Here is a 27,546-nt window from a genome sequence, read left to right on the forward strand (position 1 = left end):
GCATTCAGGTCGGTGTCGTATTTCTTTCTCCCTGACCCTGTAGGCTTAGTGCTTTTTGTGGATCTTATGGTTCATTCGCACAGGGACAAAACGTACAGGTAACCTTCCCTTGGGCATACGTCCCATCGCGTAGTTTATACCTGTTAAACACTCTTGGTTAGGAAAGGGTGCAACCTCATGTATATTTGCATTAGAGAAGCATTACTTGATCAGGCAGGCTAGAGATTTATTTTACTGTGTTATTTTCTTTGGCACCGTTCATGGTTCCCTTGTCGACCTGTGGCGTTTGTTTTTTCAATAAATACTCAGTGTCCACAACACAGACAGTGTTAAATTGTCCTTCCCACCCTGAACATAACTTAACCCAAACTCCACAGACATAGAAACATCTGAGTTAAAGACATCAAGGACAGCTGTTTGCCGGTCGCTGCTGGTTTCTGCTGTTGAAAGGATGACAAGACAAGGAGGCATGGATAGAGAGATCACTGACAAAGGGTGCCTTTAGTACAAAACAATCATATGAAGAACCTTATCTGAAAATGGATATTTGAGACCAAAGAGTAATGTGCCTCCCACCCATTCTTACATATGAGCACTGTATTTACTAGAAGGAAGCAGACTTGTCTCATACTCTCAGTCGAGTCCGGTCTACGAGTCAAATTTAACTGTAGCCTCAAAGCCCTCCCTCGCTACGAGCTACCAAACGTCTCTGGTACATCCATCCAGTCTTCAGTTTCTCTAGCCAGATGAGAGAGGAGTTGGGGGGGGGGGGGGGGTAGTTCTGTTGATTGTTAAGTCAACTCAGTGGAAGGTTGTGTCATTGAGGATGACGTCACCAGGGAAAGAAAAACGCAGGTCAGTGCTCCTCTGAAATCCGTCCTCAGCAGACCGCTGAGACTCTGTCCCCTTCCAGAATGTCCCCTTCCAGAATGTCCCCTTCCAGAATGTCCCCTTCCTGGGGCCACCGTACCAGTGTCCCCTCACAGGAGCACACAGTTCCTCTTCCTCGTTCGGTGTCTCGCTCTGCGACTGGCAGCCAGGGCTCGCTTGGTGGCCTCTCTGAAAATGTCCTCCACGTTCTCCCGATATTTGGCTGAGCACTCCAGGTACAGATCTGCATTCATCTGCTTCTTGGTTTCATCACCCTGTTCACCCACACATCCAGCATTCACAAGAGGGAGACGGGGTCAGAATATCTGACTGCCATTTGCACAATATTAAATATATTTCCTGAGCCTGAGGGGAAAAAAAAGCTTCTAAAATGTTTTACGTAATCTAAGCGTTCAGGTTTCGCTGATAAACACAATTGTAAGGAAATAAAGGGTCTCAGGAAGATGTAAATATGTACAGTACCAGTCAAAAGTTTGGACACATATATGCAATATATCTAATGGAGTATATAAAAGATACTGAATTTAAAGCTAGCTCGTTGACATCACAGTGTCAGTGGTGGAACCCATGAAGTCACTCCTCTGTCCTCACCTGAATGTAGGTGATAGGAGCCTGGTCCAAGGCTTTCAACTTCCTGGTACGCTCCTTGTCCTTCCTGAGGTCAGTCTTACAACCAATCAGGATGACAGGAACATCCTGACAGAAGTGGTTGATCTCTGGGTACCACTGGGGGAGAGAAGGGGGGGAGAGAGAGAGAGAGAGAGAGAGCATGAGCTGGGTTAGGGCTACTCTGCCACACGTTAAAACGTATTATTCCCCCCTCCAACCCCCCCCCCCCCCCCAAGCAGGGCCTGCCTCTGCACATGCAGTAGGAGTGTTTCTTTCGTGTGCTGGTAAGCACAATGTCTCTTCGTGACTGCGTTCTCCTCGCCCTTTATCCGTCTGTTTACATTCATGTCTGTGTGTTGACTTTTCACCACTCATCGAGGGGTGGTTTCCAGCACAATCTCTCTTTCGAGCTGATCCACAGGGGTCAAAGTTCATTTAAACTGACTGCGCTGGTTGGACTTTCAGAACAATGTAGACAATACATTTCGAAGTCAATCATTTATGAGGCAGGATTCTTGTCATGGTGTCTGTACAGAAACTGCTGATAAGATGTGATCTCATAAAATTCCTTCCCCAACTTTTGTGGTGTTGTCACAATCAGATACACATCAACTATGACGTCACACTCAGGACTTGTGTGGCCCAGATTTTTCGACGTGTCCTCATGTTTTCTCTGTATATATAAGTATAGTCCTCATGTTTCTAATGAGGGAAGCTGCGGGTGTGTGTGGTGTCTTGGGGTTGTTGTTGGATGACGGTACCTTGATCAACACATTCTCAAAGCTTGTGGGGTTGGTGACGTCATAACACACCAGCACAAGGTTAGCATTTTGGTAGGACAAGGGCCTCAATCGGTCATAGTCATCCTGACCTAAAGAACACACGGAAACACACAGACACATACATCAACTCCCAATATACATCTATAAAAACAAATTGTACCTTAGAACAAATATACATTTTTTTTTTACTCAAATGTACCTTAGAAACAAATTATTATGAATTTGTTGTTTCATTTGAACAACTATTGAATGCTTTGGGAGACGCCATTAAACCTGTTTTTCATTTCACATTGTGACCTCTAAGTATTGCATGGTCTGATACTAAGTCTTACTGGGGGAGAGGTAAAACCACTTCCTGCATTCAACTTCCGTTTCCTGTGAAACATGAGTGTCTCAGCAGCAGTTATACTAAGATAAACTGACAATTTATGATGGGGACATTGCTAGGACATGGTGATGGCTTTCCTTATAAAAACTGAATTCCTCTACAAGCCTGTATATTCCGACATATATCTGGTGGCCATCGTGTTCTTTAAATTGAAATCTGTTCCATCTTACATTCTTACTAACACACATAACACAAATGTACTCTGTGCACTGATTATTCAAGAACAGTTCAACCATAATGAAACACAACTGGTTGAGTTTCTGTGTGATTAAGACTCATTGCAACTCCATGTCTTATCCACTGTTCAGTGAGGAAGAATTACACTTGATACCCCGAGGTGCTATTTTGTAGATCGACCTTTCACCACATCCTCTGTCTAAGCACCAGAGCTTACAGGAAGAAAGTCACTTTGCTGCTAGACTATGCTGCACCCCCTCATCTTATATGAAGTAATGCCTGGTGTTAGGCAAACAGCTAGATACTAACGCCTTGCACAGAAATGCAAAGGCCTAGGGCAAGATTTAGAGAGGGTGTGCCATTGGAACATTTGGCTGCTTTTTTTTCCCTCTAATCATTTAACCCTCACCTATTTTTTTATCTCTTCATCTGCATTGTCATCGATGGGTGTCAACGTTTCCCCATCAGAATGACTTCCCTTAACCATGAGAGGCTAGATGTGTCACCATCTCTCAAACACCCCTAAAACACCCAGGCTCCACACCCCTTGGTTCTTCCGCATACCTGTCTACTGTGACTGGACTGAACTGATACATCTGAAAACAACCGATCATAATCAGGGCGGTAGATAAGGAGAAACAAGATATCTATGAAAGGTATAGCTCAGTGGTTGGAGCATTTGGTCAAAAGGTCGCAGGTTCAAACTCTCCACCCCCTTGTATGTGTAGGTAGTCGGGTGGCTGAGCGGTTAGGGAATCGGACCGGTTCGATTCCCGGCCGTGCAAAAATGATGTTGTGTCCTTGGGCAAGGCACTTTACCCTACTTGCCTCAAGGGAATGTCCCTGTACTTCCTGTAAGTCGCTCTGGATAAGAGCGTCTGCTAAATGACTAATGTAAATATGTTTGCTGAGGATGAAAGGTAAATGTCATCAATGAAAATGAACTTTACCCGCTGTGTCGTAGAGGTTGAGCACAATCTCCTTCCCTCCATAAGAGATGGTGGTGACGTACTTCTCAAATACAGACGGTGCATATTTCTGGTTTGTAGATATGACACACCAAAACAATTATATCATTATAGTTGATGTTAGTACACGACCAGGAAACGTGTAAAATCCAATGACAGTTTACAGAACACTAAGTCCTGTTTGTTTCTGTGACACCCTTTGCTGTACCTGGTGGAGATTCCCTCATTTAACTGTCTCCCCTTTCATTCAGCTTTAAGTTTATTAAGTAATAAATAAACCAATAAAAAATTCAGCTCCATATCAAAGTTAATGTACAATTTTGTGAGCAACTGACAGATCCATTCTTACAGAAATAAAGAGCACAATGAAAGGTCAGACAAACACACTAAACTTCCTTTTTTCGACTGTCCAACATTTCAATGAGGTTGGTTCTAAAAATGTTAGTTCCCCTTACCTCTGGAAAGTCTCCTTTGGCATACACCATGAGGAGCGATGTTTTCCCACACCCGCCATCTCCAACGATGACAATTTTGAGATCTTCACCTTTTTTTGCAGTGCCATTGCTTGTCAGAGCACCGTTTTGAGTCATATCTCCTCAGGAGACTCTAGACCGGTCGATGTCAGTTGAATGAATCAGTCCCTCAGAAGTGAGGCTAAGTTCGTGGCAAATCCAGCGCCGGTTATCAGATGAAACAGAGCATGGCTTGTGTTCATAAGACTAAGGACCAAACCAAAGTCTCCAGCAGGTGTCTTGTTCTAGTCACAACTTCCTCTTAAAAAAATAGATGTTTTAGTGGATTTCTCAGATGGACACCGTCTTCACCGGAAACATCTATTTGGCAAGACCTTTTTGTAACAGTGTAACTGCTTTCTCTCCTCTATCCTCTCTCTCTCTGTTCCTTACCCCCACCCTCCTCTCTCTCCCCCGCCCTTTCCCTCCCACCCTTGTAATGAGTCCGTTCCATCACTGAGCGGATGCACACACTTCTGAGGGTACGGCCTCCATTCATTGAGGTAGGAGTGTCTGTGTGCATGTGGTCTGTTCTCGTAGCTCTCCATCTCAAGCTAAATAACTGTTAGAGAAAATAGTTATCAAAGGAATGGGGGGCCCCTGTTATTAGCGAGGGGTTCATGTTTATGTGATAGGGCCGACCCAACCGCACTTCATCATAGTGGGTTCCACTGGAGAGGAACTAACATGGGGTCTAAGACAGGTCAACTAACCTTTGACCCGCAGCAAGGATCTCAGATCTTCATGCTGTTGACTATAAGGTGACACTTGCATCCCTGAATAAGCCAAGTAAACATCAGATGCTTGGAACCCACAAGTTGGACAACATAGGATCCTATATCCACACTAAAGCTAGTTATTTTAACTACACTGATTTTTCCAATCACTTTCCCATATCAAGAAAATAGGCAACATATACTTTCTTGATACATGTATGTTTATTTGTACATGCTATGACAACAATAATACGTACAACACAATTGTAAACAGCAAAAGAAGTGAAGAGTAAATCAGCAAAAGATACAGATTCACAGTAATTGATCTTTTCAACAAGGCGCCGCCTATTGTCGCTACAGGCCAGGTCATCCTTGGCGACTCAACATTTTATAAAAAGCTTTGTTGTCTGTTTAACTTCTGATTTTATGGAACGAACAAACGCACATTTGCCATGTGCAAACTTAATAGCATGCCTACATTGCCTAAATATTGAAACCATTATACAATCATTGGATATTTGCCATAAATCTCAAAAAAATTACAACAATCACAATGCAAAACACCAAGAACGGTAAAACAATGCACAATAATATACAGTTATTTGCATAGGATATTATGACTTTGGTAGTTTAGACAGTTAAAATTATATACAAATACTTAGCCTGCTAATATATAAATATATATGACTATGAATCCATAAGACGTTTCCCAATTCAATACGGTGAAATACTGAAATAGCCTAACAGTTATGATTAGACATTGGACAAAAATTTTGGTGAAGCATTTATGCCTGTCCAATCTGAATTGCATCAGACCCCACAGCCCGGGGAAGCCGCTTAATGCACTCCAAATGTAGGCCTGTATGGGTTGATTCCAATGACCAAACTGTATTTATAGTGTAAAATGTTTTTATGACGACTAATTGTTAACCCAACTATACTCGAGTTGTGAGATTTTAAATAGACCTTGTTAGTTGGCCTCGGTAAAACCTGACTAGAGTCTATTTGAACTAGGAATTACAAACGAAGGAAAATGGCAACTGGACAACACCTCTTTTAGTCTAAAATGGCACGTTTTAAATAACATTGAGTAATTTTGCTACAGAAATAGACTACAATTGATGTTCTATCGTGGGTACGATAATCATTTATAAAAGGCATGATAAAGCGAAAAAAATTGCTTGACTACCCAACTTCTGTTGGCTCCGGATTTCTGTCCTCAATGTTGAACAAAATGGAGCGAGTACATGGTCTGCTTAAAGAGTAAGGCCTTACCTTCAGCACACTGCGTGCCTTCATGGTAGCCATGCCTGCCTGCCTCCTTATCCCCGTGCGTAAAACTGTAGAAATGGCGCAAACGAGAAATGTACAATGAAGTAACTGTTGAACGATCATCCGTGAATTCTTTTTTGGTAAAAAATAACAATTGACGCATTCATGCGTCTAACATTCCGTTCCTTCCCCAGAGTAAACACGGCCTTACGACCTTACTGGTTGGAATAGATTATTGTGTGAGCTAAAACCAGGCCTCTTGATCCGTGGTAGGTTATCTACAAATACAACTTTACTGGAGAGGACAAAAAGGCCTGTGTGTATTTTAGTTGCTGAAAAGACCTTTAATTCAACATGCATTTGAACATTCGTGAAATATTTGACCACAGTGCGCTTAAAAAATAAACTAGACGTTTTAATTCAAAAGGCAGGTTGCCTAAATGTTGAATATCTTTTCCGTCAATGTGAAACTACACGGATTACATATGGTCGCAGAAGAAAAACACAGCCTAATTAAATTAGTCTACTCACAGCACGCAAGGCAACCATACCCTGTCGCTCTCGCCTAGAGACCTTCTTAAACCCTACCACGCATGTACGTGCAAAGAAATACACAACCTTCATTCAGCTTTTCTCCTTTATACTTATTGGACGGATTTGTAGGCTATATCTGGCTGACACCTCAGTAGGCTATAGCCCATCTTCTGAGCAGCTAATCAACACCTTGAAATACCAAACCATTACCTGCAAAGAGAAAAGAAAGAGCGTGTAGAAGCCTGAAATCCTTTGAGTTTCCTGAGAGAAATACCAGACAATGTTCGAATATCGTGCCTCTTGACCTTATATGGCAGTGTGGGTGCAGCGCTCGCAGTCGCTTGGCGACTGACCAGAATCTCAGATTACTTGTGGCTGCCAAGACCTTTCTAGATCCGTCAGCTCAGCTGCTGGTCTGCAACCAGGCTACGGGTCTAAATGCGCAATGCAATGTCACTACATTCTGAGAATAACAAGATTTTTTTTTTTCTCCATTTCGGCTTTCACCCACAACGTACACCTACACCAGTCGAAGCAATTTATCATCGTGTATCCATTACATTCGAAATACTTTATGAGCAAACAAAGACCTGAAGGGGGAAACGCAGCACTCTTTTTCGAGTGACTGAATCCTCGCCCAGCTATGGCGCAGTTACTTTACCAACACACAGTACTCCCCTTTGTCTGTGAAGAAGCCATTTTGAAGCTGCGAGCAGCAGAGAAGCCATTAAACGACAGTAGCCTACTTTAAGTACTTTTTTGGACAAAGCGTGGCAGAGACATGTCTACGAGATTAATTTGATCCTGAAATGTACTTCACTGTTCTCAGTTAAGATAACACTTTTGGATTACATTTAGTAATTCGTTGTAAGTTACCAATAATAATGTTATTGAAATAACACATACTAAAATGTACAAAAGACTATTCAATAGTATGAACGTTTTTGTTGAGAAATCTTACAATTTGCTAATCCAGTTGTGGTTAATTCCTGACAATAAGACCATGTTCAATCTTTCCAAAAAACGAATGCTGTCAATCAGGTTAAAATGCATTACCTTAGAAAAGGCAGGCTTTCTGTTGCAGTGGCCTATTTTAAATAAAGTAGCCTCACTGTTAGAATCTTGAAATTTAACGAAGGTTAAGAATTTGACTGCAATCCTGTCTTCAGGAAGAGAGGTGATTTGCTTATGTTCTCTCTCTCTCTCAGATGCCTCTTGAAGATGTTCAGAATTTTGTTATTCGTTGATAAAGTAAGTTTAAAGTCCAAAGAGAAGAGGTTTCTGGCTAACTGTTTTCTCACTCTTTAGGAGATGTCACCCCACTCCACCTTAAAGACATTAATAGACGATCCGAAGATGGGAGTTAATACGTTCCTTTTTCCTCTGCATTTAGGCCTGATGTATGTATTACATCAAAGCAAGGTAAATATTTTCATTAGTTTTCTCCATGCTCCCGTGGAAACTGTCAATACTTTGAGCCTTAGTAGCCAGTTGAAATGAAGTGTGACTGTATTTGCAGAGAAACTGAAATATGCCCTTGAAGCAAGGTCATTTTATTTTTCATAAGCGTTTATAACTCCACATTGCATTTATCCAGGCAACCCCTCCACATCCCCTTTCCCTTATCATTAACATACACAAAACGTGTCATCTACATTTTGTAGCCTGTGGTCATCCTTTGACACAAGAATACTTACTGACTTTCAGGGTATTATAAACGTCCCTGTTGTGTAACCATGGTGTATCATGTGAAAAAATATCATGTGTAGAAGTTACAAGTCTGGAATGTAGAAAAACTATCAAAGGGGGGTTAGTCAGGAATCAACTGCCAATTTCCAGTCAACATGATTAAGCATTGCTGTTAAGGGCCATTGCTATCTCTGTCTGGCCTGCTTTCCTTGCAGACGTTAGAGGAGCATTGAATCTAGCCTCAAATGTCATTACCAGTGAGGATCTATACAGCATGCCAATGAAGGTTTTGAATAGTCAAGTTGGCATTTATACTTATATCATTGTTCCTACATGAGGCATTTGATATAAGTTAATGAGGTTAAAAAATATGGTATTTTAATTACAGTACTGAATATTTGATACAGCTTTTCTACAAATAGAAATTAATAAAATTTTGAACTTACTCATTGCTAAATCTTACAAGGCCAAAACAGTGCAATGTCAGTTATATGCCATTACACACTTTAATTATATCTGTGCTTTTTTTCTCAACAACACCTTCAATCAAGCTTTTTATTCACTATACTTTTTTTTTTCTTTTTACTTTAGAAACACATACTATTTTTATGGGTGTGCCATGACCTAGTTAAGACAAAGATGGATTCCAGGCAGAGGAAAAAAAAAGATTCAAAATGTCAAAGGGATAACATCCAGTACTTTATCTTCCTTCTTCTCAATCCTTTCAATGAGGAATCATTGTAATTTATCATATAGTCCATTGAGAGATGAGGAAATCAAGTATAAGATCCCTTTTGGAACAAAGGAAACCCATATTGGCCTCAGAGTCCCTTTTCAGGAAAATGGCCGCTGAGAGCGCACAGCCCCCTCTCTCTGCTCTCTGTTGAAGGATTCCTCAACTGTGCCTCTAATAGCTGAAGCCGAAATGGTGCTTGGATCTGATTGGCCGGCGGAACAGCTACTGTTAACCAGCCAATTGCCCAAGCACTGCAAAATATCAAGCATAATGTGCGAGGGCACAACAATTCACACAAAAGCTAAATAGGACATACGGATTATTTATACAAATTGCAATGAGAATGAAACAGGTAATGATGGTAATAATCAATAGGCTATATCAGCTTTTGCATATAGCCTGTGTATAGGCTATAATATTAACGAGTTGCAAATCACCGTGCAGGCTACTCAAAGAATAATCTCTTAAATAAAAAATAACGAACACGTTTACTTATAGGTGGTGTATGAAGCGATATTTGGCGATGTTTTTCGAGATATTAATGAGCTATGAATGGGAAGCAATCCCTTAACAACAGTATTCGGATCAGATCTTAATGCAACCGCGCGTGGAAGCAGAAAATACAAGCAGACCTCAGATCGGCGCGTAACCTAAAAAGGAGCCCTCTGGATCCATCTTGTGTTTGCCGCTGAAGTAAATGCAAGAAGTAGATTCGACACTTACTACAGATTCCTTGTTCAAGCTACAGGGCCATAAAATATATCTTTTTAAATATGCAGGCATAATATATTTTTATAGTGATAAATAATTTTCGTATGGTTTGTAGTAGCTTGCCAATATTAAAGACAGTAGACATAGCCAAATAACTTGGTATCGAAAGTGCGACTGGAATGAGGGGTTGCCAAGCTCAATAGTGGTGTATTGTGGGAGAGACAGAAACCCCAGACTAGAGGCACACAATATGTGTTGGCTCGCAAAAAGGAGGCAGTATCCTTTAAATCATGTAATGTAATCAGCGAAAGGTGAACGATCTTGCCGTTTGATTAATTAAAAACAGTCGATCGGGCAAATCATGTCCAAGCCAGGGGAAAGAAACAGAGTAAACGAAGACCATGGCAGAAAGCTGAGTTCAAGTAAGCTTGCTCTTTTTTTCTCCCTTCTGTAATGTCTGTTTCGATAGGGTATCTGGGATATGCTTCTCCCCCATTTTCCTCCTGTTAGTATTTGCAAATTCTAGAATGCAGACGCTTTTAACAGAACGTGTAGCAATGTGATTTCTGGACGTTCGCGAGACCGTGTTGCCCTCATGTCAATGTGTCTTTTCAGGTTTGGCGAACGGCATGGACAACAGCCATCCCGTTTGCAGTTCGGGGGAGAAAAGAAGTCACCATTGGAAAAGTTACAAGTTGATTATTGACCCAGCGTTCCAGAAAGGATCGCCAAAACTGTATCGCTACGATGGACAGACTTTTAGTATGCCCGTACGTTGATCACTAACATCCGCCTTTGAAGTGACGAGTTAGCCTCGTTACAATTGTAACAGAGTACCCCAACGATTGATACATTGTGGACCGTGTAAACGCTTGTATCTGCACCTGACACTGTGCATCACAATTGACAATATTCCAATAACAACTTGGAGAACGGCACATCTTTCCGAAATATAGAACCGAGCTCTTTCCAACTGTAGTTTAAAAATCAGCATTTTGAACTAAACTTTTTTCAATTCAGTGTATGATATTCTCCCAGTGTGTTTTTAAGTTCTAGAATGGTAGGTAACACTCTGCTCTCTATACAGAACCCTGGAATGTCACCGGTGGATAGCGTTCGAGACCCTAGAATCGGTCGCCACTGGTCCAAGTACAAGGAGACTGATCTCCCGGTTCCGAAATTTAAGGTAGGTTATTCTTGAGAAGAAATGTCCTCTTCAACTTTATTTGGGGTCTGAACTTGTGTGCGTGGTTGTCAGACACACCCCCTCACTGATCTTGACAGAACGGCTCGTGCCTTTTCGGATTTTTGGATTAAGACATAAGACTTACATTAAGACATTATTAGGCAATGCATTGTCCCTTTACACCTTCTCTAAAGCTATATTAATAATGTATTACTTTGGTTCTTTGTTGGCACCCGGTTCACCAAAGTAGCGTTTTGCATGAAAGATGTCATACAATTTTATTATGAAATATATATCGACAACGATGTCTAGGCTACCGGTTAGCCAATGATGTTGATTACCTTTTATATTTTTGTTTACAGATTGACGAATGTTACATCGGCCGCGTGCCTCCAAAGGAGGTTACATTCGCGAAGCTGAACGATAACATCAGAGAGTCGTTTTTAACCGACATGTGTAAGAAATTTGGAGATTTAGAAGAGGTGGAAATTCTGTACAACCCGAAGAACAAAAAACACTTGGGAATTGCCAAGGTCGTTTTCGGAACGGTGAAATCAGCTAAGGAGGCCGTCCAGAGTCTAAACAACACGTCTGTCATGGGCAACAAAATCCACGTGGAGCTTGACCCTAAAGGTAAATGGCATACTTTATTAATATAAATTACGTAGGCTATACGCAATTATTTTCCCGTATAAAAAATAACATGTGGCGTGCACATTTACTATGACCCTTCCCTAAATTGATCTGTCAGTTGCTAAGATGTTTGAGGGCAGTTATCACGTGTAGACGATACATTTACATTGGTTGCTTGGTAACGTAATTGAACCTCAGTGAGCGCGCAGGACTCCCATGGGACAAAACTAAACTCTTTTTAGCTTGTGCAAATTTCACGTAATTATCTACACAATTAAAAATTGTGTTTAAAAAGTAAGTCCTGTTTAGTTTGGTTTTGTGATCTATCTTTGTACGTTTGCAATTTTTACATATTTGTATAATTGGTTTAGAATATTGTCTCAAAAGTTAGGTTGCAGGAAATAATGGAGCAATTCTTATTAAAACATACCAGAAGATAGAGTAGTTTCTGTGCTGCTGGCACTCATTTATCATAGGATAGTCACAATGCAGAGCAAGGCATGAAGGATTTAAATCAAGATATTTATTTGACTTTGTGTGTGTGTTTGGCTATACTTGTGTGTGTGTGTGTGTTTTGCTGTATAACATTTGATAGACTTTTGTCTTTCTTTGATAAACATATTTATCAAAAATAAATCTCTAAATTATCTGACCAATTTACTGGATTCCGCTTTCCATGGCCTTACCAGGGTTGCTTAGATTTTCCTCATGGATCGTTTTTTTTCTACCTCGAAACTGTCTTCTGCTCTTTTAAAGAGACAGTGCGTATTTTGATTCACACTCAGCAGGATGGCATGTTTATAGATCAGAGCGATGACCAACCTTCCCCAGACACTGATTTGACCAGACCTCACATGTTCAAACTCCTTTCCAGTCAACTGGTTAATATAGGGGGGGTCTCTGTGTTGGCTGACCTTAATGAAGACCTTTTTTTTTTTTGTTCCTCCTCTATTAAACAATCCATTGAATCCTCGCCGAAATTCACCCACTTAACAAATGTCTGTTCCCATGGCTGTAGGGGAGAGGCGACTGAAGTTCTTTCATCTCCTGATGGACGGTAGCTACACGCCCCAGACCCTGCCCGTGGGTGAAGAAGTCCGTCTGTCACCTCGCAGCCTGGCCGAGGCTCTCATGGTAAGATCTCCGTCACCCGCTCCTCCCCACCGGACACATCTGATCCTCGGGGCTCCTGCTGTACTCTCTGCAGGCACCGTTTGTGTTTTTCTTGAGAGAAAAGCGGCGTTGTTTTCTGGACAAAAGCATGATCGTGAAAATGAATCAAATGATGTCCTACTGAGTGTTCACTGCCTCCGGTATCCCCCCAAAACCAGGATCCCAATCAGTTTGACCCTCTAACATGCTACTTTATGTACTTTTTAAATACTTGTTGAACTTGGGTGACCCAGGTCACTGGAAATACATTTCAGATCGGAAACTAAGCAGTTGAAAGGTTTGAAAGGTGACTTTGTTGAGCCCGTGCTTTGTTCATTGTTACAGCCAGGCTTCACGGACTAGCAGTCGATCCCTGGCCAATCCAAGCTGACATCTTTTATCTTTAATCCATTTTATCAGTGCAGCAGGTGGTAAAATGAGGCCCTGGAAGGAATGTAGTCCATTCCCTGTCTGTAGAGGAAGGGGCAAGCCCTTGAAACCTGCTGTACTTTGAGCCAGACTCCTTTAAGAGGAGGCCTCCCTCCCTCCCTCCCTCCCTCCCTCCCTCCCTCCCTCCCTCCCTCCCTCCCTCCCTCCCTCCCTCCCTCCCTCCCTCCCTCCCTCCCTCCCTCCCTCCCTCCCTCCCTCCCTCCCTCCCTCCCTCCCTCCCTCCCTCCCTCCCTCCCTCCCTCCCTCCCTCCCTCCCTCCCTCCCTCCCTCCCTCCCTCCTCCGACATGCTTCTCAAACTCTTGAACTGTGATTGGACTAGTTGGTATAAACAGAGGTGGGCAGAAGTTATTATAACTGGATATATCTGGAGTGACTCCCATGTCTGCTAATGTTTTACAGAGCGCGTCAGTTGAGTCTGTGTCTGGCATTTTTATGCAGTGCCTTGAGTAAGTGTGTGCCACCTCACCCGAGTGTGTGTGTGTGTCTTCCAGGCGTGCGAACCTCTCCGCAGGCTCTCGGAGGGCAGCTCCTCGGCCGCGGGAGGACCCTCGACCCCCTCGACCACCACCCCCCTCTCGGTGGACACGGCCTACTCCAGCGTCCGGCAGGACACGCCCCAGTCCCAGGGGACACCTCGACAGACGGGCACCCCCTTCTCTCAGGACTCCAGCTACTCCAGCAGGCAGAACACGCCGGCCTACCAGTCTAGCCGAGCTGAAGGCTCCAGCGGCGGCTACAAGCCCCGCCGCCACGAGACCAAGTTCCAGGACGCTTACAACCGGCGACCAGAAAGGCGCTACGTCCACGCCACCGGTAGCTCCTCCTCCTCCTCCACATCCTCCTCCTACCGAGGCAATGGCTCCGACGCAGCCCCCTTCAAGCAGAATCAGCCACCCCCACCCGAACCCCCGCCCAGTGCTTCATCCTTCGCCCACACGCCGCCTCCCCCGGGCAACTTCAAGTCAGCCTACTCTCCGTACCTGGCCCCCATGCCCCCCGCGTTCCCCGCCTCCAAACCTCCGTTCCACCAGCCCGCTCAGAGAGAAGCCGAGTACCCCCGCCCCCCACAGCCTCCTCCTGTCGCCGCCACCGACAAGCCCGAGACCCCCCCATCCCGGAGCCCCCCCCGGAGCCCTCCTCCCACCCCAGCACCCCCCCGCCTCGGACCCCAGAGCGCTGCCCCTCTCCCAGCACCCCCACCCTGGACTCGGAGCGGCACAGCCTGGACTCGCGCATCGAGATGCTCCTGAAGCGCAAGCTGCCCTTCTTGGCCGAGCGCGACTCGGACACCGAGGTGAAGATGGAAGGTAGCCCCATCTCGTCCTCGTCCTCCCAGCTGTCCCCCATCCCCCCCTACGTGGGCGGGCCCCCTGGCCCCCAGCGCCCCTCCAGACCCTCCAGCACCGGCCTGGAGGACATCAGCCCCACGCCGCTGCCCGAGTCCGACGACGAGGAGGTCATCCCTGGGACCGCACCGCTGCTCAAGAGGGCAAGCTCTCCAGGCCCGGAGAAGTCCGTTTCCGACGACCTCAAAGACGGTCGTCTTGGAAACCACACCCCCACGGACAAAATGGACACGGTAAGTTTGGGCGGGGGGGGGGGCGGCAGTCCTATCGAAAACTTCCACCGTGTGTGTGTGTCGTTTGACCCTGATCGTGGAGGACGGGTGAGAGCGGGTCTGAGTCTGGTCGTGACATCTTGTCACACTGCTGAGCGTGACAGTTGAGCACGGCTAAGGTGGAGTTAGGTTTGTGAACACGCTGTGGAGCAGAGAAGCTGTTGTCGATGAAGGGACAGAGGGGAACTCATGGGCGGTGACGATTTGGAGAAATGATTTCATCGATACATTTCACAACCTCAACGGAAGTCACACTGACCTTTTTTTCTTCTTCACTTTTCTTAAAAAGTGAACTGACCTAAAACTAGCTACTTTTTTTCCCACCAACATGGGGTTGTTTTGGCTGAGTGGTGGAGTTAGAGGTTGCAGGTTCAAATCTCTCTCTGTACATCCCTTTGGATGAAAGCATCTGCTAAATTCACACGCAGTAGATTGTGAATCGCGTGAAGGAATCACCCTGAGATCCCTAAACTGCCCAGTGGTTCTGCGTCAGTGTGGACCCGACCGGGATTCATATTGTGTTTACAGTGAGGGTCATGTGACCGCGGCAGGTTCCGGAAGCAGCCCTGGGGCCCCTGAGGGTAAGGGTCGCAGACACACTTTCCCTCTCACGCAGCCTCACTGGGGCAGAGGCAACGCTTCATTCCGGTTTCACTGCCTCCGATTCATAAAAGTAGCAGTCGGAGCGGTTTGTTTCAATTGATAGACCCAGCTAATGTTTTTGTTCCAGCAGGATTGGGGTATTTTCTATGCTGTGTTTCTTTTGCTTATCCCAATCCAGCTAACCTAGTTTCATGATTTTCTTGTATACAAACCTGAACCTAGTACTGCCAGCTGAACAAGACTGACATGTTCTGCCTATGGAGCAGAGAGTACTTTCACTTCCTGTTGGTGAAATACTCACGAGACATGCAAACAGGAAGGAGAAGCAGGTTATAACCGTTGGCTCCCTTTCATGCCTCACTTCCTGGTTGGCCCGAGCCAGACTGTCAAGATTGGCTGTGGTGTAGTTCTTGTCTCACCTTTCACACTATCACAAAGTAAACAATGGCACATGCTCACTGGGTACACACGACACTCCCCTATCCTTCCCCCCTCACTTTTGTCCTCCAATCTCATTGTCCCACTTCCTCACTGAATTGATTCTCGTTCAAAGGATTCCGTGAACGCCGTCGATTCTTAATGCCCTGCGTAATGTTTGTCGTTTCAGGTTGGTCTATTGTTGGTTGCGTAGTTGTAAGAGGTGTGTTGAATGAACGGCTGGGCTCGGAAGTTGGCGCTTCTGAAAAGTCGCAGGGCGGTTTGGTGACTGCAGCCAGACTGGGCTTCAATGTCATGTCTGTGTCTTGTTTTGAAGGATTAGGAATTAATGACACGCTGCATACGGCAAGTGGTGTTCTTCCCAACCTCTAATGTCAAGGTTGGAGCTGGGGAGTTGTAGGTGATGGAGAGTGATGAAAGTGATAGGTGGGAGGTGTCTGGTTATAGTTGGATACTGAGCCCGAACTTAAAAACCAACCCAAAACACTTCAGGTTAGTCACTGCGATGAGATGCATTCACTGCCCGTCCAAAGACCGGTTTCAGCGGGGGGCCGTGCCGTCCCTGGAGTGGGGGGAGTGCGAGAGGGTGCTGATCTCTTGTCTCCTTTCTCACACAGAGCAACCACTCCTCAGGGGAGGACATGGAGATCTCCGACGAGGAGATGCCCGGCTCGCCCGTCGCCAGCGGGGACTGCGCCAAGGGCATCGTGGTCAACTCTGCCGTGTCGCCCATGCACCCCCAGTCCATCTCCATCCCTCCCCCGGGCTTCCCCCCTCTGCCCCCCCAGGCTGGCTTCCCCCTGCCGCCCCCGCACCTGCCCCCCCACTCCTCGGTCCCCGGGCCCCACCCTCCTCACATGGCCGGCCCTGGGGTGCCCCACCCCATGCTGCCCCACCTGCCCTACCCCCCGGGCATGGTGCCCATGATGCAGATGGACCTCATCAGCTGCCTCCCCCAGTGGAGCAGCGTCCACATGTCCTTCCAGATGCAGACCCAGATGCTGAGTCGCATGGCCCAAAGCCAGAGGCCATACCCCTATCCCCACTTCATGGGGGCGGCCGCGGCCGGGGCGGGCGCCATGGCCTTCGGCGGCCCCTACCAGCCCCTGGCCATGGGGGCCAGCCCTGCGGCCAACGCGGCTGCGCCGGGGCAACCCTGGCCACTTCCCAGCATGCCAAAGTTCAACCCGTCGGTTCCCCCTCCCGGCTACGAGGCTAAGAAGGAGGACCCGCACAAAGCCACGGTGGACGGCGTGCTGCTGGTCATCATGAAGGAGCTCAAGGCCATCATGAAGAGGGACCTGAACCGCAAGATGGTGGAGGTGGTGGCCTTCAGGGCCTTCGACGAGTGGTGGGACAAGAAGGAACACTCGGCCAAGGTTGGTGTCCCCAGAAGTCACAGCACAAGGGCAGCACAACAGCTTTACATTCATACAGTGGTAGAATATGACCGTTGTTGCCTGGATACCAAAGAATGCCTGGATACCAAAGAATGTTTATCTAAAGAAGCCACATTTGAAATCAGTAGTTTGTTTCAAATGACCAAAAACTAATTTGTCTTGAGCTTTGATGGGAGAGGGTGATTGTGAGCAGAGTTTGTTGGAAATCGTCTAATGTGTTTTATGTCGTGGAGAGCTGCGATAGCATGGTAGGCAGGGAGTTGATTTATATGACAGCAGATTTAATATAGCTATTTAGCTTGTTCACAAATTTAGGGCTAAGTTTCACTTTCATTTCAGTAATGACAAAGACTAGTTTGTACAGGGCTGAGCTGTCTAAAGTAGACTCATGCTACGGCTGTTGTTGTTCTCCAGGCATCTTTAACCCCGGTGAAGGCCGGGGAGGGGAAGGAGGAGGACAAACCCAAGCCCAAAGAGACGATGGGCTCCAGCCTGCTGGAGAACTGGAACAAGGGCGAGGGCCTGGGCTACGAGGGCATGGGACTGGGCATCGGCCTCCGAGGGGCCATCCGCCTGCCTTCCTTCAAGGTACCGCCGTCGCGGGAGTTATTTCACGAATTGCTAGCGGCTGTGTGTGCGTCTTTGTGTGTTTAGTGTGCCAGTGTGTGCGCTACGGTGTGCTTGTTTGCACACCCTTTTGTTTCCCTGCGCCCTGACGCCCCCCTTCCCCCCCCCCCCCCTCAGGTGAAGAGGAAGGACCCCCCAGAGGCGTCGTCCACGGGCGACACCAAGCGGGCAAGGCCGTCCACGCCGGCGGACGACGAGCTGGAGGACGACGGCCAGACCGACCTGCCGGCCGACGGCTCCAAGCTGGACGGGGACAGCGCGGCGGCGCGGCGCCGACACGCCCGGCCTCTGGAGCTGGACAGCGAGGGCGAGGAGGAGGAGACCTCGGGGAAGGAGGAGGAGGAGTCTCTGTCGGAGAGGGAGGAGGAGCCCGACGAGACGGAGGTCTCCGAGAGGCTGTCGTCGGGCAAGGTGAGCTGTCCGCCATCACACGGCAACGGAGGCGAGATTGAAGACTTGATCGACTGGTATAGATACAGAGGGACACCCACAGACTGGTGGGGTTTCATACACACATCTGTAGTTGTGCGTCTGGGTATCTGTTATGAGCTCGGTGTTTAAGTCAGATCTTGACGGGTCTTTTAGGAGAGTGGTGAAGAAGATGGGGCGGACTCTTCCAGTGACTCGCGTCCAGGATCATCCGATTCTTCAGACGAAGGTAACCCTACGTTTTATTACTCTAATACACACAATATACCTGTTGTAATTTGTACATAATCCTCCATAAGATAAATATTATCATAACTCAACTGTAGTGGTAACCTTCTAAGTCAGTGTCCCATCTCCATAGATGCAGCTAGCTCTGTGACATGCTAACTCATAGTGTCCTGCCTCTCCATAGATGCAGCTAGCTCTGTGACATGCTAACTCATAGTGTCCTGCCTCTCCATAGATGCAGCTAGCTCTGTGACATGCTAACTCATCATGTCCTGCCTCTCCATAGATGCAGCAAGCTCTGTGACATGCTAACTCATAGTGTCCTGCCATCTCCATAGATGCAGATAGCTCTGTGACATGCTAACTCATAGTGTCCTGCCTCTCCATAGATGCAGCTAGCTCTGTGACATGCTAACTCATGTCCTGCCTCTCCATAGATGCAGCTAGCTCTGTGACATGCTAACTCATGTCCTGCCTCTCCATAGATGCAGCTAGCTCTGTGACATGCTAACTCATAGTGTCCTGCCTCTCCATAGATGCAGCTAGCTCTGTGACATGCTAACTCATGTCCTGCCTCTCCATAGATGCAGCTAGCTCTGTGACATGCTAACTCATAGTGTCCTGCCTCTCCATAGATGCAGTTAGCTCTGCCTCGGGCAAGGCAGACTCTGACTCGTCAGCAGAGAGCGGAGACTCGTCGGACTACGAGTCGAGCTCGGAGGAAGAGGAGGAGGACGAGATGGCGTTGGATGTGGAGTCTGAGAAAGGAGAGGACCGGCTTCGGTCCTCGTCCTCCTCCTCCTCTTCCTCGTCCTCCTCCGACGAGGAGGCGGAAGAGGAGGAGGAGGTGGTGTCCAAGGCTCCCAGCACGCCCACGGGCCCACCGCCCAAGGAGGAGCCGTGTGTTTTGGAAGACCAGAGTCCGGGCAAGGGAGCGGGCCGCAAGGTCAAGCCCAACCACGTGGCCCTGGTCGAGGGGCAGGAGGCGGCAGGGTCTGGCCGGACCACCCTGGAGGACGTCTGGCCACTGTCGCCCAAGGGAGTCCCAGGTTTGAACTTCTTCTGCTTGGTCTTGACATTTTAAAATTAAATTTGACGCGAAATAGTTTTTGTTTTTCCTACAAGTGCCTCTATGTGACACTGGGTATGTTGTGAATGGAGATGTCGTATTTTCTTGTTTTGCAGTCGAAGAGCCAGATCTGGATCTTGAAGCCAGCATTCCTGTACCTGCGTCCGAACCCCACGAGGACGTTGGGAACGTACGTCCACCCACTCCCACGGGTTCCCTCGCCGACAGCGACCAGGACACTCGGCCCAAGCCCCGCCCGCAGGACGAGGACCTACCCTGCACCACCGCCCCTAAAACCCTCTCCGTCCCCTCCATGCACCTCCCTCCTACCCCCACCCTGGAAGCTCGCTCCCTGCCCCTGCCACCGCCCGGCCCCCTGTCCGAACTCCTCCTGCCCCGGCCTCGGCTGCCTACGGACGAGGACACCCCCCGCACCCCCGGCCGGGACCTGATGGAGCGGGCGCAGGGCCTGGGGAAGTCCCAGAGCACAGAAACGGTGCCCAACACGCCCGGCAGCGAGACCCCGCTCACGGGCAACAGCCTGACGCTCAGCTCGCCCCAAGTCCTGGGCAGCCCCTTCTATTACCCGGCCCAGTCGCCCGTCCTGAGCGCGGGCATCCCCCGCACCCCCGGGAGAGACTTCACCTTCGCCCCCACGTTCCCCGACCCGGCGGCGCTGGCCGCCAGTCTGGCCAGAAAGGCCTCCTCCGAGAGCCTGGACGAGCGGCCTGTCTTCAAGGAGCCCCCCCTGGGCACGCTGTTGCCCAGCCTGCCTCCGTCTGTCCCCTCCCTGCAGGAGCCCCCCCACGGCCCCCCCACAGCCGAGCCCCCGCCCGTCCCCGACGCCACCCCACCCAAGCGCAAACCCGGCAGACCCAAGAACAAGAAGACGCCGGCGCCGGCGCCCCCTGCCGTGACCTCGGAGCTGCCGCTGGGCTCCATGCCCCCCTCCCTGCCCCCCGTCACCCAGGCCCTGGCCAACGCAGCCCTTCCGGACGCCGTCAGCCGCGCCGGCCTGGACGCCACCGCCAAGGGGCTGGACTTCCGGGAAGCGGAGGCGGAGCCTCAGATGACGACGGTTGTGAAGTGCGAGGACGGCATCCTGCCCTACGAGGACGAGGAGACCCTCATCAAGCAGCGGCGGCCGCGGCCGCGGAGGGGGTGGGAGGAGCTTCTGCTGGACAGCCTGTCCCCCGCCACCACGCCCTCGCGGCCCTGCTTCGCCCCGCGCTCCGAGTTTGAGGAGATGACCATCCTGTACGACATCTGGAATGACGGTATCGACGACGAGGACATCCGCCACCTGCAGGTGACCTACGACAAGATGCTGCAGCAGGATATCGGCAACGACTGGCTCAACGACACCCTGTGGGTCCAGCACCCTCATATCCTTTACTGCTAACCCTCACCCCAGACCCCCCCTCCCCCCAACTAATGGGCTGCTGCTGTTATTCAGAACGATCACCTTCCAAGTTACTGTGACACACTGCGCCCTCTGGTGTCTACGTATTGTAATTACACTCAAGAATAGTGAATGGAATACTTTTCTAACTAAAATTTGAAGTGAATGAAATATGTTTCATGCACTGGTGCAGGTAAATGTTGGGCAGTTCCCACACAAATTGTTCACTTCTGCATATATGACAGCTGACAACTGCAGAAGCGTAAATCAAGTAAAAAAAGAAAGTGAGGTAAGGTTTCAAGTCAGGTAAAAAATGAACTGTAGTCGACTCAAACATTTTCCGTTGCGTTGCCCTTGACTCCTGTGTACCTACCAACATCCCGGGGACAAAGAAGAAGAGGCGAGACGATGGCATGAGGGATCACATGACCGGCTGTGCGCGTAGCGAGGGCTACTACAAGATTGACAAGAAGGACAAGATCAAATACCTCCAGAGCACCCGCCTGCTCTCCGACGAGCCCCCTGTCGACACCCAGGTGTGTGTGTGTGTGTATTTGTCTGAGTGTGTCTGTGTGACAGAGACGTAGTCTCTGCCTTACAGCTTGGCCTTTTGTGACCATTTTATTCTTCTGTACCCTCCCTTCTCCCACACCCACCTACCTCTCCTCTCTTCTGCTCCACCTTCCTCTCCTCGCTCTCCTCCCTTCTCCCTCTCTCTCCTCCCTTCTCCACCTCTCCTCTCTCTCTCCTCTCTCCCTCTCCTCTCTGTCTCCCTCTCTCCCTCTCCTCTCTCTCCCCTCTTTCTCCTCTCTCCCTCCTCTCTCTGTCTCTCTCTCCTCTCCTCCTCTTTCTCTCTCTCTGTCTCTCTCCTCCCTCTCCTCTCTCTCTCTCCTCCCTCTCCTCTCTCTCTCCTCCCTCTCCTCTCTCTCTCCTCCCTCTCCTCTCTCTCCTCCCTCTCCCTCTCCTCTCTCTCTCTCCTCCCTCTCCCTCTCCTCTCTCTCTCTTCCCTCTCCTCCGTCTCTCCTCTCTCCCTCTCCTCTCTCCCTCTCCTCTCTCCCTCTCCTCTCTCTCTCCTCTCTCTCTCTCCTCCCTCTCCCTCTCCCTCTCCTCTCTCTCTCTCCTCCCTTCTCCACCTCTCCTCTCTCTCTCCTCTCTCCCTCTCCTCTCTGTCTCCCTCCTCTCTCCCTCTTTCTCCTCTCTCCCTCCTCTCTCTCTGTCTCTCTCCTCCTCTCTCTCCTCTGTCCCTCTCCTCTCTCCCTCTCCTCTCTCTCTCTCTTCCTCTGTCCCTCTCCTCTCTCCCTTTCCTTTCTCTCTGTCTCTCTCTCCTCCCTCTCCTCTCTCCCTCTCCTCTCTCCTCTCTCTCTCTCCTCTCTCCCTCTCCTCTCTCTCTCTCCTCCCTTCTCCACCTCTCCTCTCTCTCTCCTCTCTCCCTCTCCTCTCTGTCTCCCTCCTCTCTCTCCCTCTTTCTCCTCTCTCCCTCCTCTCTCTCTGTCTCTCTCCCTCCCTCTCCTCTGTCCCTCTCCTCTCTCCCTCTCCTCTCTCTCTCTCTCTTCCTCTGTCCCTCTCCTCTCTCCCTTTCCTTTCTCTCTGTCTCTCTCTCCTCCCTCTCCTCTCTCCCTCTCCTCTCTCCTCTCTCTCTCTCCTCTCTCCCTCTCCTTTTCTCTGTCTCTCTCTCCTCCCTCTCTCTCTCTCCCTCTCCTCTCTCCTCTCTCTCTCTCCTCTCTCCCTCTCCTTTCTCTCTGTCTCTCTCTCCTCCCTCTCCTCTCTCCCTCTCCTCTCTCTCTGTCTCTCTCTCCTCCGTCTCTCCCTCTCTCTCTCTCTCTCTCTCTCTCTCTCTCTCTCTCTCTCTCTCTCTCTCTCTCTCCTCCCTCTCTCCTCTTTCCCTCTCCTCTCTCTGTCTCTCTCTCCTCTCCTCCTCTCTCCCTCTCTCCTCTCTCTCTGTCTCTCTCTCCTCCCTCCCCTCCAGGGGATGAGCATCCCTCCCCAGGTCCACGCCTCCACCCGGGCCGGCTCGGAGCGCCGCTCAGAACAGCGTCGCCTGCTGTCCTCCTTCAGCTGCGACAGTGACCTGCTCAAGTTCAACCAGCTCAAGGTACACCGAGCCTGCAGGACCACCTGCCAGCCATCCAACGCAGCGCCGGTCTACCATGACAATCAGTCTGTCTGCAACCCTGTTTCACCTGATGTCTCTCTCTTCTACCCCTTTCTCCCTTTTTCTCCTCCTCTCTTTCTTCTTCTCTACCTCCTTCCTCTCCGTCCTTCCTTCTCCCATCCCTACTTCTTCTCTCTCTCTCTTCTTCTCTCCATTCCATCCCTCCGCCTTTCGTTCCCTCCTTCCTCTTCTAGTTCCGCAAGAAGAAGATTCGCTTCTGTAAGTCGGGCATCCACGACTGGGGCCTGTTTGCCTTGGAGCCCATCGCTGCTGACGAGATGGTGATTGAGTACGTCGGCCAGAACATCAGACAGGTGAGATCTGGGGAGACATGAGGAGGAATACCACAGGGGCCACGCGCTGGGAGTCCCAGACCATAGGCTTGTAACTGTGGTTTTTGATTATGGGCTGTAGCATCTGTTGAATACATAAAATGTCAAACGGTAGTAGGTTCCTTGCCAAATGACGTTGTGTCCTATGGGCAAGGCACTTCACCCTACTTGCCTCGGGGGGAATGTCCCTGTAATTACTGTAAGTCGCTCTGGATAAGAGCGTCTGCTAAATGACTACATGAACATGTAGTTTCAGTCCCAGACCACAGGCTCATGGACAGTCCCAGTGCATTAACGGCTCCTCCTTGCCGTCTGCTACAGGTGATCGCTGACATGAGGGAGAAGCGCTACGAGGAGGAGGGCATTGGGAGCAGCTACATGTTCCGCGTGGACCACGACACCATCATAGACGCCACCAAGTGTGGCAACTTTGCCCGCTTCATCAACCACAGCTGCAACGTAAGAGAACTTCCTGAGAGACCCGGGTCAGGTCGGGTCTCACAGGGCTCCTACTTGTTTCCTGCAGACAACAAGAAAAATTGAGGATTTGTTAGCAGTGGCAACACAAGCTAGAGTTGTGATGCTAACACTGTTACTTCCACCATTCCTCTCCCTCATCCATACTGCTACGCTAATCTAGCATAGGCATGCTAACAGGGTTGCTTACGTCACGCTAAGCTAGCGCCGCGGTGCTAATGTTGTTGTTCCATTCCCCTCAGCCCAACTGCTACGCGAAGGTGATCACCGTGGAGTCCCAGAAGAAGATCGTCATCTACTCCCGCCAGCCCATCAATGTGAACGAGGAGATCACCTACGACTACAAGTTCCCCATCGAGGATGAAAAGATCCCCTGTTTGTGCGGAGCAGAGAACTGCAGGGGCACGCTGAACTAGAGCAGAGACGCTTCCAGCAACAAAGAGCACTGTCCCTAAACATGGCCGACCACGCTACCCTGGACGACGCACACGGAGACTCCATGCCAAAAAGTCGACACGGTGATGGAAGATGGGGGAGGAAACGGCTGAAGTACCCGGGTTCGAAGACCTGCAAGTCATCTGGGTTCAGTGCAGTTTTCCTATCTGGGACTCTTATATACACACATTCACTCAAGATTGTTTACGATTTCAGGTGCTTCTTCAACAGACACGTACTCTGTCAGTGACCCGGACAATACTAAGCACTGTACCGACGGACTTCCTGGTCCGGCAACTCTAAACCTTCCCTCTTCCGATGTGTATGTTCGACTTGGTTCCACTTCGGCTCTCGTCCTGGGTTTGTTTCCCCTACTCTCACTTTCCTCATAAGCTTTATGGCGTACATGTGTGGTACGTGACCCCCCCCCCCCCCCCTTAACACACTTACACATATATACATACATACATACATACATACATACATACATACACGTGTACATGCACACACCCAACCCTCCCTCCGAGCTGCTCATTGATACTATAAACACGCACAAGGAAAACACTTCCCTCGATTTAGGAGGGGCCCGTCACACTATTCCCCCCCCCCCCCCCCCCCAGAGGTCAGGTTCCTGACACCTGTCGGGACATCAGCTGACACGAGTGCTTTCGTAGCAGATGCAGATTTGAGGCGCACACAACGGTTGCTTCTGCCACGTGTTCACAAATCTGGTTTGTGTGGAGGCCGTCGTCCCATCGCTCTACACACACACACAGAGACACACCCCTCTTACCAGCAAATACCATATCATGCTGCTGCCTGTGACTTTATGCAAATTCTAGGTATATGGATTCAAAGATTTACAAATGGTATTAACGCTCTTGCTGTATTTTTCCACTCTTTTTGCTCTCGCTCTCCTCTTGTCTCTTCTAAGACACTTTAGTGTGTGTGTGTTTTCTGTGAGTGCACATGAAAGCAAAATATGTGTGTGCTGCCCTCTATAGGCATACTTTAGAATAGTCAATTACACACACACACACTTAAAATGGGTACATCGAAGAACTGAAGGTTTAACCATGCATCACAAGTGTTAAGTCCTTGGAAAGGCATAGCTCACTGTGTTTTCATGGAGGGTTAAGTCTCGTTGAACCCAAACTCAATGTAACCCCAGCCAGTGTCCCATCTCAAACTGTCGTCTGTCACGTAACACTGACTTTGGGGCCGGGTCTGGCTGTGGCACAATCAAAGGTGGGCATCATGATGACGACGACAATGATAATGACGGTCATGCATAGAAGCAGTATTCTAAGTGCCATATGCATGGATACCTTCCAGAGTTCTGAAACAGGGATGGCTCTGAAAGCTGAGTGTTGCTGTTGTGTTTACACATTACACACAGTGAAATGACAAGAAAGGGTTAAAAAAATATATATATATATTTTAACCTGTGAGCGAATGTGTTTGTACTGGATGAGTGTCTGTGTGTGCATGTTTGCTTTTGTAACTGTCGGTTTCCTTTGCTTGCGACGGCGAGGGCGATGAGTCCCCCCCCTCCCCCCCATAAGTCTCGTTGTGTCTCAGCTCTTAGGCCCCTCCCACCCCAGTATTGTACCTAGCTTACACCAGTGTTCCTGAAAGGTCGCTTAGCACCTCGTTCTCTTTGCTTCTTGCCCCCCCCCCCCCCAGGCTCCAGTCCACAGTTAGTCTTGTCCACCTGTGGTCACGTGGTCTCTGTCATTCGCAGGATGTGAACACCGTCTTCAATGCATCAGAGGCTTGCACTTCCTGTATCGCTCTTGTCTCCCCAGCCAATCCAGAATCCTCCAAGACCAAGTCAGTCATTGCTTCCTGTTCATTGTGATGTCATGCTTTGAAGGATGTTTTTTTAACGGCAGTGGTGTTAATGATGTACAGGCTCACTTGTAAATCAGATCGGAAGCTTCTTTTTTTATCACAACAGGGGAGTACTTATGATGCATCTTTCCTTTTTTATTAAACAAAAAATGAGTATTTAAGAAGATATTTTCAGGGATCTGTGAAAAGGAATTTCTAAAGTTAAACAAGGGTTGAAATTGTTTATTTAAAGCAAAGGTCCATCTTGTACAGACAGAAAGCTCCTCTTCCCTTTTGAAAGATCGTTTCTTGTAGAAACTTCTTCATTTTCTGCCCATTTCCTTTGTAATCTTATTAAAATGTGTAAATACTTTAACTGTGAATATATATATTTTTGTTTTGGGGGATTTGCTACATAAACACAGCTCAGAGAAATATGTATTAATTTGAGTGTGCTTTGAGCTGGTGGCAGTATTTTCAGCTTGTGTCAAGCTTTATTTTTTATTTTGTGTTGTAAATTCTATGAAAACTTGTTTGCAGTGTGAGTGACAGATACAATGATGTTGCAGAAATGGTATGGGAAAGGGGTGGAGCCACCAGCCTGCTTCTCATGTCTATTTATTACACAACAAATGTATGAAAAAGAAAACCATGGAAAATAAAGGCATTTTTTTTCAAGCGACTGGATTCTTGAGACAAGCTTCTTTTAACTGGCCCAGTGATGTGATTGGTTAAAACAGATGAATGGTCGTTAACAGGCTTCTGCAGAGCTGGATAACGACCGAGTCATTTGAATCACATTTACATTTAGTAATTTAGCCGATGCTCTTCTCCAGAGTTTATCCAGAGGTGAATCAGGTGTGTTGGAGCAAGGAAACATCTAAAACATGCAGGACAGGGGGTTCCAAGGACCAGGGTTGGGAACCACTGAGTCAAGAGGTCATTTAGGAGCTGGTTGAGATATTGTTGAATACAAATTAAATTCAGGTGATCTCATCACAACTGCCATCTTGGCCACACAACTGATGACTATATCAATCAGTTACATACTTGATGACCATATAAATACATTCACAATAATGTCTCAATATCACGT

General features: G+C 48.2%; 2 protein-coding genes and 1 long non-coding RNA gene across 5 annotated transcripts; 1 reads left to right on the forward strand and 2 right to left on the reverse strand.

The window, feature by feature from the left end:
- Positions 1–205: 205 nt before the first annotated feature.
- Positions 206–4,673, reverse strand: rhof (ras homolog family member F). Its single transcript, XM_084687593.1, has 5 exons — positions 4,271–4,673; positions 3,798–3,885; positions 2,262–2,371; positions 1,483–1,617; positions 206–1,145 (listed from the first exon to the last, which is right to left on the reverse strand). The coding sequence occupies exons 1-5, from the start codon at positions 4,403–4,405 to the stop codon at positions 981–983; spliced, it is 633 nt and encodes a 210-aa protein (XP_084543719.1). The 5' UTR covers positions 4,406–4,673; the 3' UTR covers positions 206–980.
- A 570-nt stretch (positions 4,674–5,243) lies between these two features.
- LOC146236923 (uncharacterized) lies at positions 5,244–8,287 on the reverse strand. 3 transcript variants are annotated; one of them, XR_014740903.1, is made up of 2 exons: positions 7,906–8,287; positions 5,244–6,383 (listed from the first exon to the last, which is right to left on the reverse strand). It is a non-coding gene; the product is annotated as an uncharacterized LOC146236923 (long non-coding RNA). The 3 variants fall into 3 exon arrangements; XR_014740904.1 differs by lacking the exon at positions 7,906–8,287 and adding an exon at positions 7,060–7,726; XR_014740902.1 differs by lacking the exon at positions 7,906–8,287 and adding an exon at positions 6,847–7,726.
- Positions 8,288–9,702: 1,415 nt separating this feature from the next.
- setd1ba (SET domain containing 1B, histone lysine methyltransferase a) lies at positions 9,703–27,132 on the forward strand. The gene is given in 18 exon segments (XM_084686591.1): positions 9,703–10,407; positions 10,601–10,755; positions 11,073–11,171; positions 11,534–11,804; positions 12,823–12,938; positions 13,899–14,517; positions 14,520–14,986; positions 16,684–17,445; positions 17,881–18,054; positions 18,211–18,504; positions 18,679–18,751; positions 19,386–19,799; positions 19,936–21,203; positions 21,590–21,757; positions 23,188–23,313; positions 23,568–23,687; positions 24,027–24,164; positions 24,425–27,132. Coding segments are annotated over 18 exon segments (5,499 nt in total). The 5' UTR covers positions 9,703–10,346; the 3' UTR covers positions 24,599–27,132.
- Positions 27,133–27,546: the final 414 nt, after the last annotated feature.

The sequence above is a fragment of the Hypomesus nipponensis genome, chromosome 22, assembly GCF_054491055.1.
Source record: "Hypomesus nipponensis isolate SF chromosome 22, ASM5449105v1, whole genome shotgun sequence".
In the NCBI taxonomy this organism is placed as follows: Eukaryota; Metazoa; Chordata; class Actinopteri; order Osmeriformes; family Osmeridae; genus Hypomesus; species Hypomesus nipponensis.

What these genes read in the sequence shown, in the direction of transcription:
- rhof (XM_084687593.1), bottom strand. Translation starts at nt 4,405, where the DNA reads ATGACTCAAAACGGTGCTCTGACAAGCAATGGCACTGCAAAAAAAGGT. An exon ending in CAACCTCTACGACACAGCGG is followed by an intron (nt 2,372 to 3,797) that starts GTAAAGTTCATT and finishes TGTGTTCTTTAG; the next exon opens with GTCAGGATGACTATGACCGA. An exon ending in TTGAGAATGTGTTGATCAAG is followed by an intron (nt 1,618 to 2,261) that starts GTACCGTCATCC and finishes TCTCTCCCCCAG; the next exon opens with TGGTACCCAGAGATCAACCA.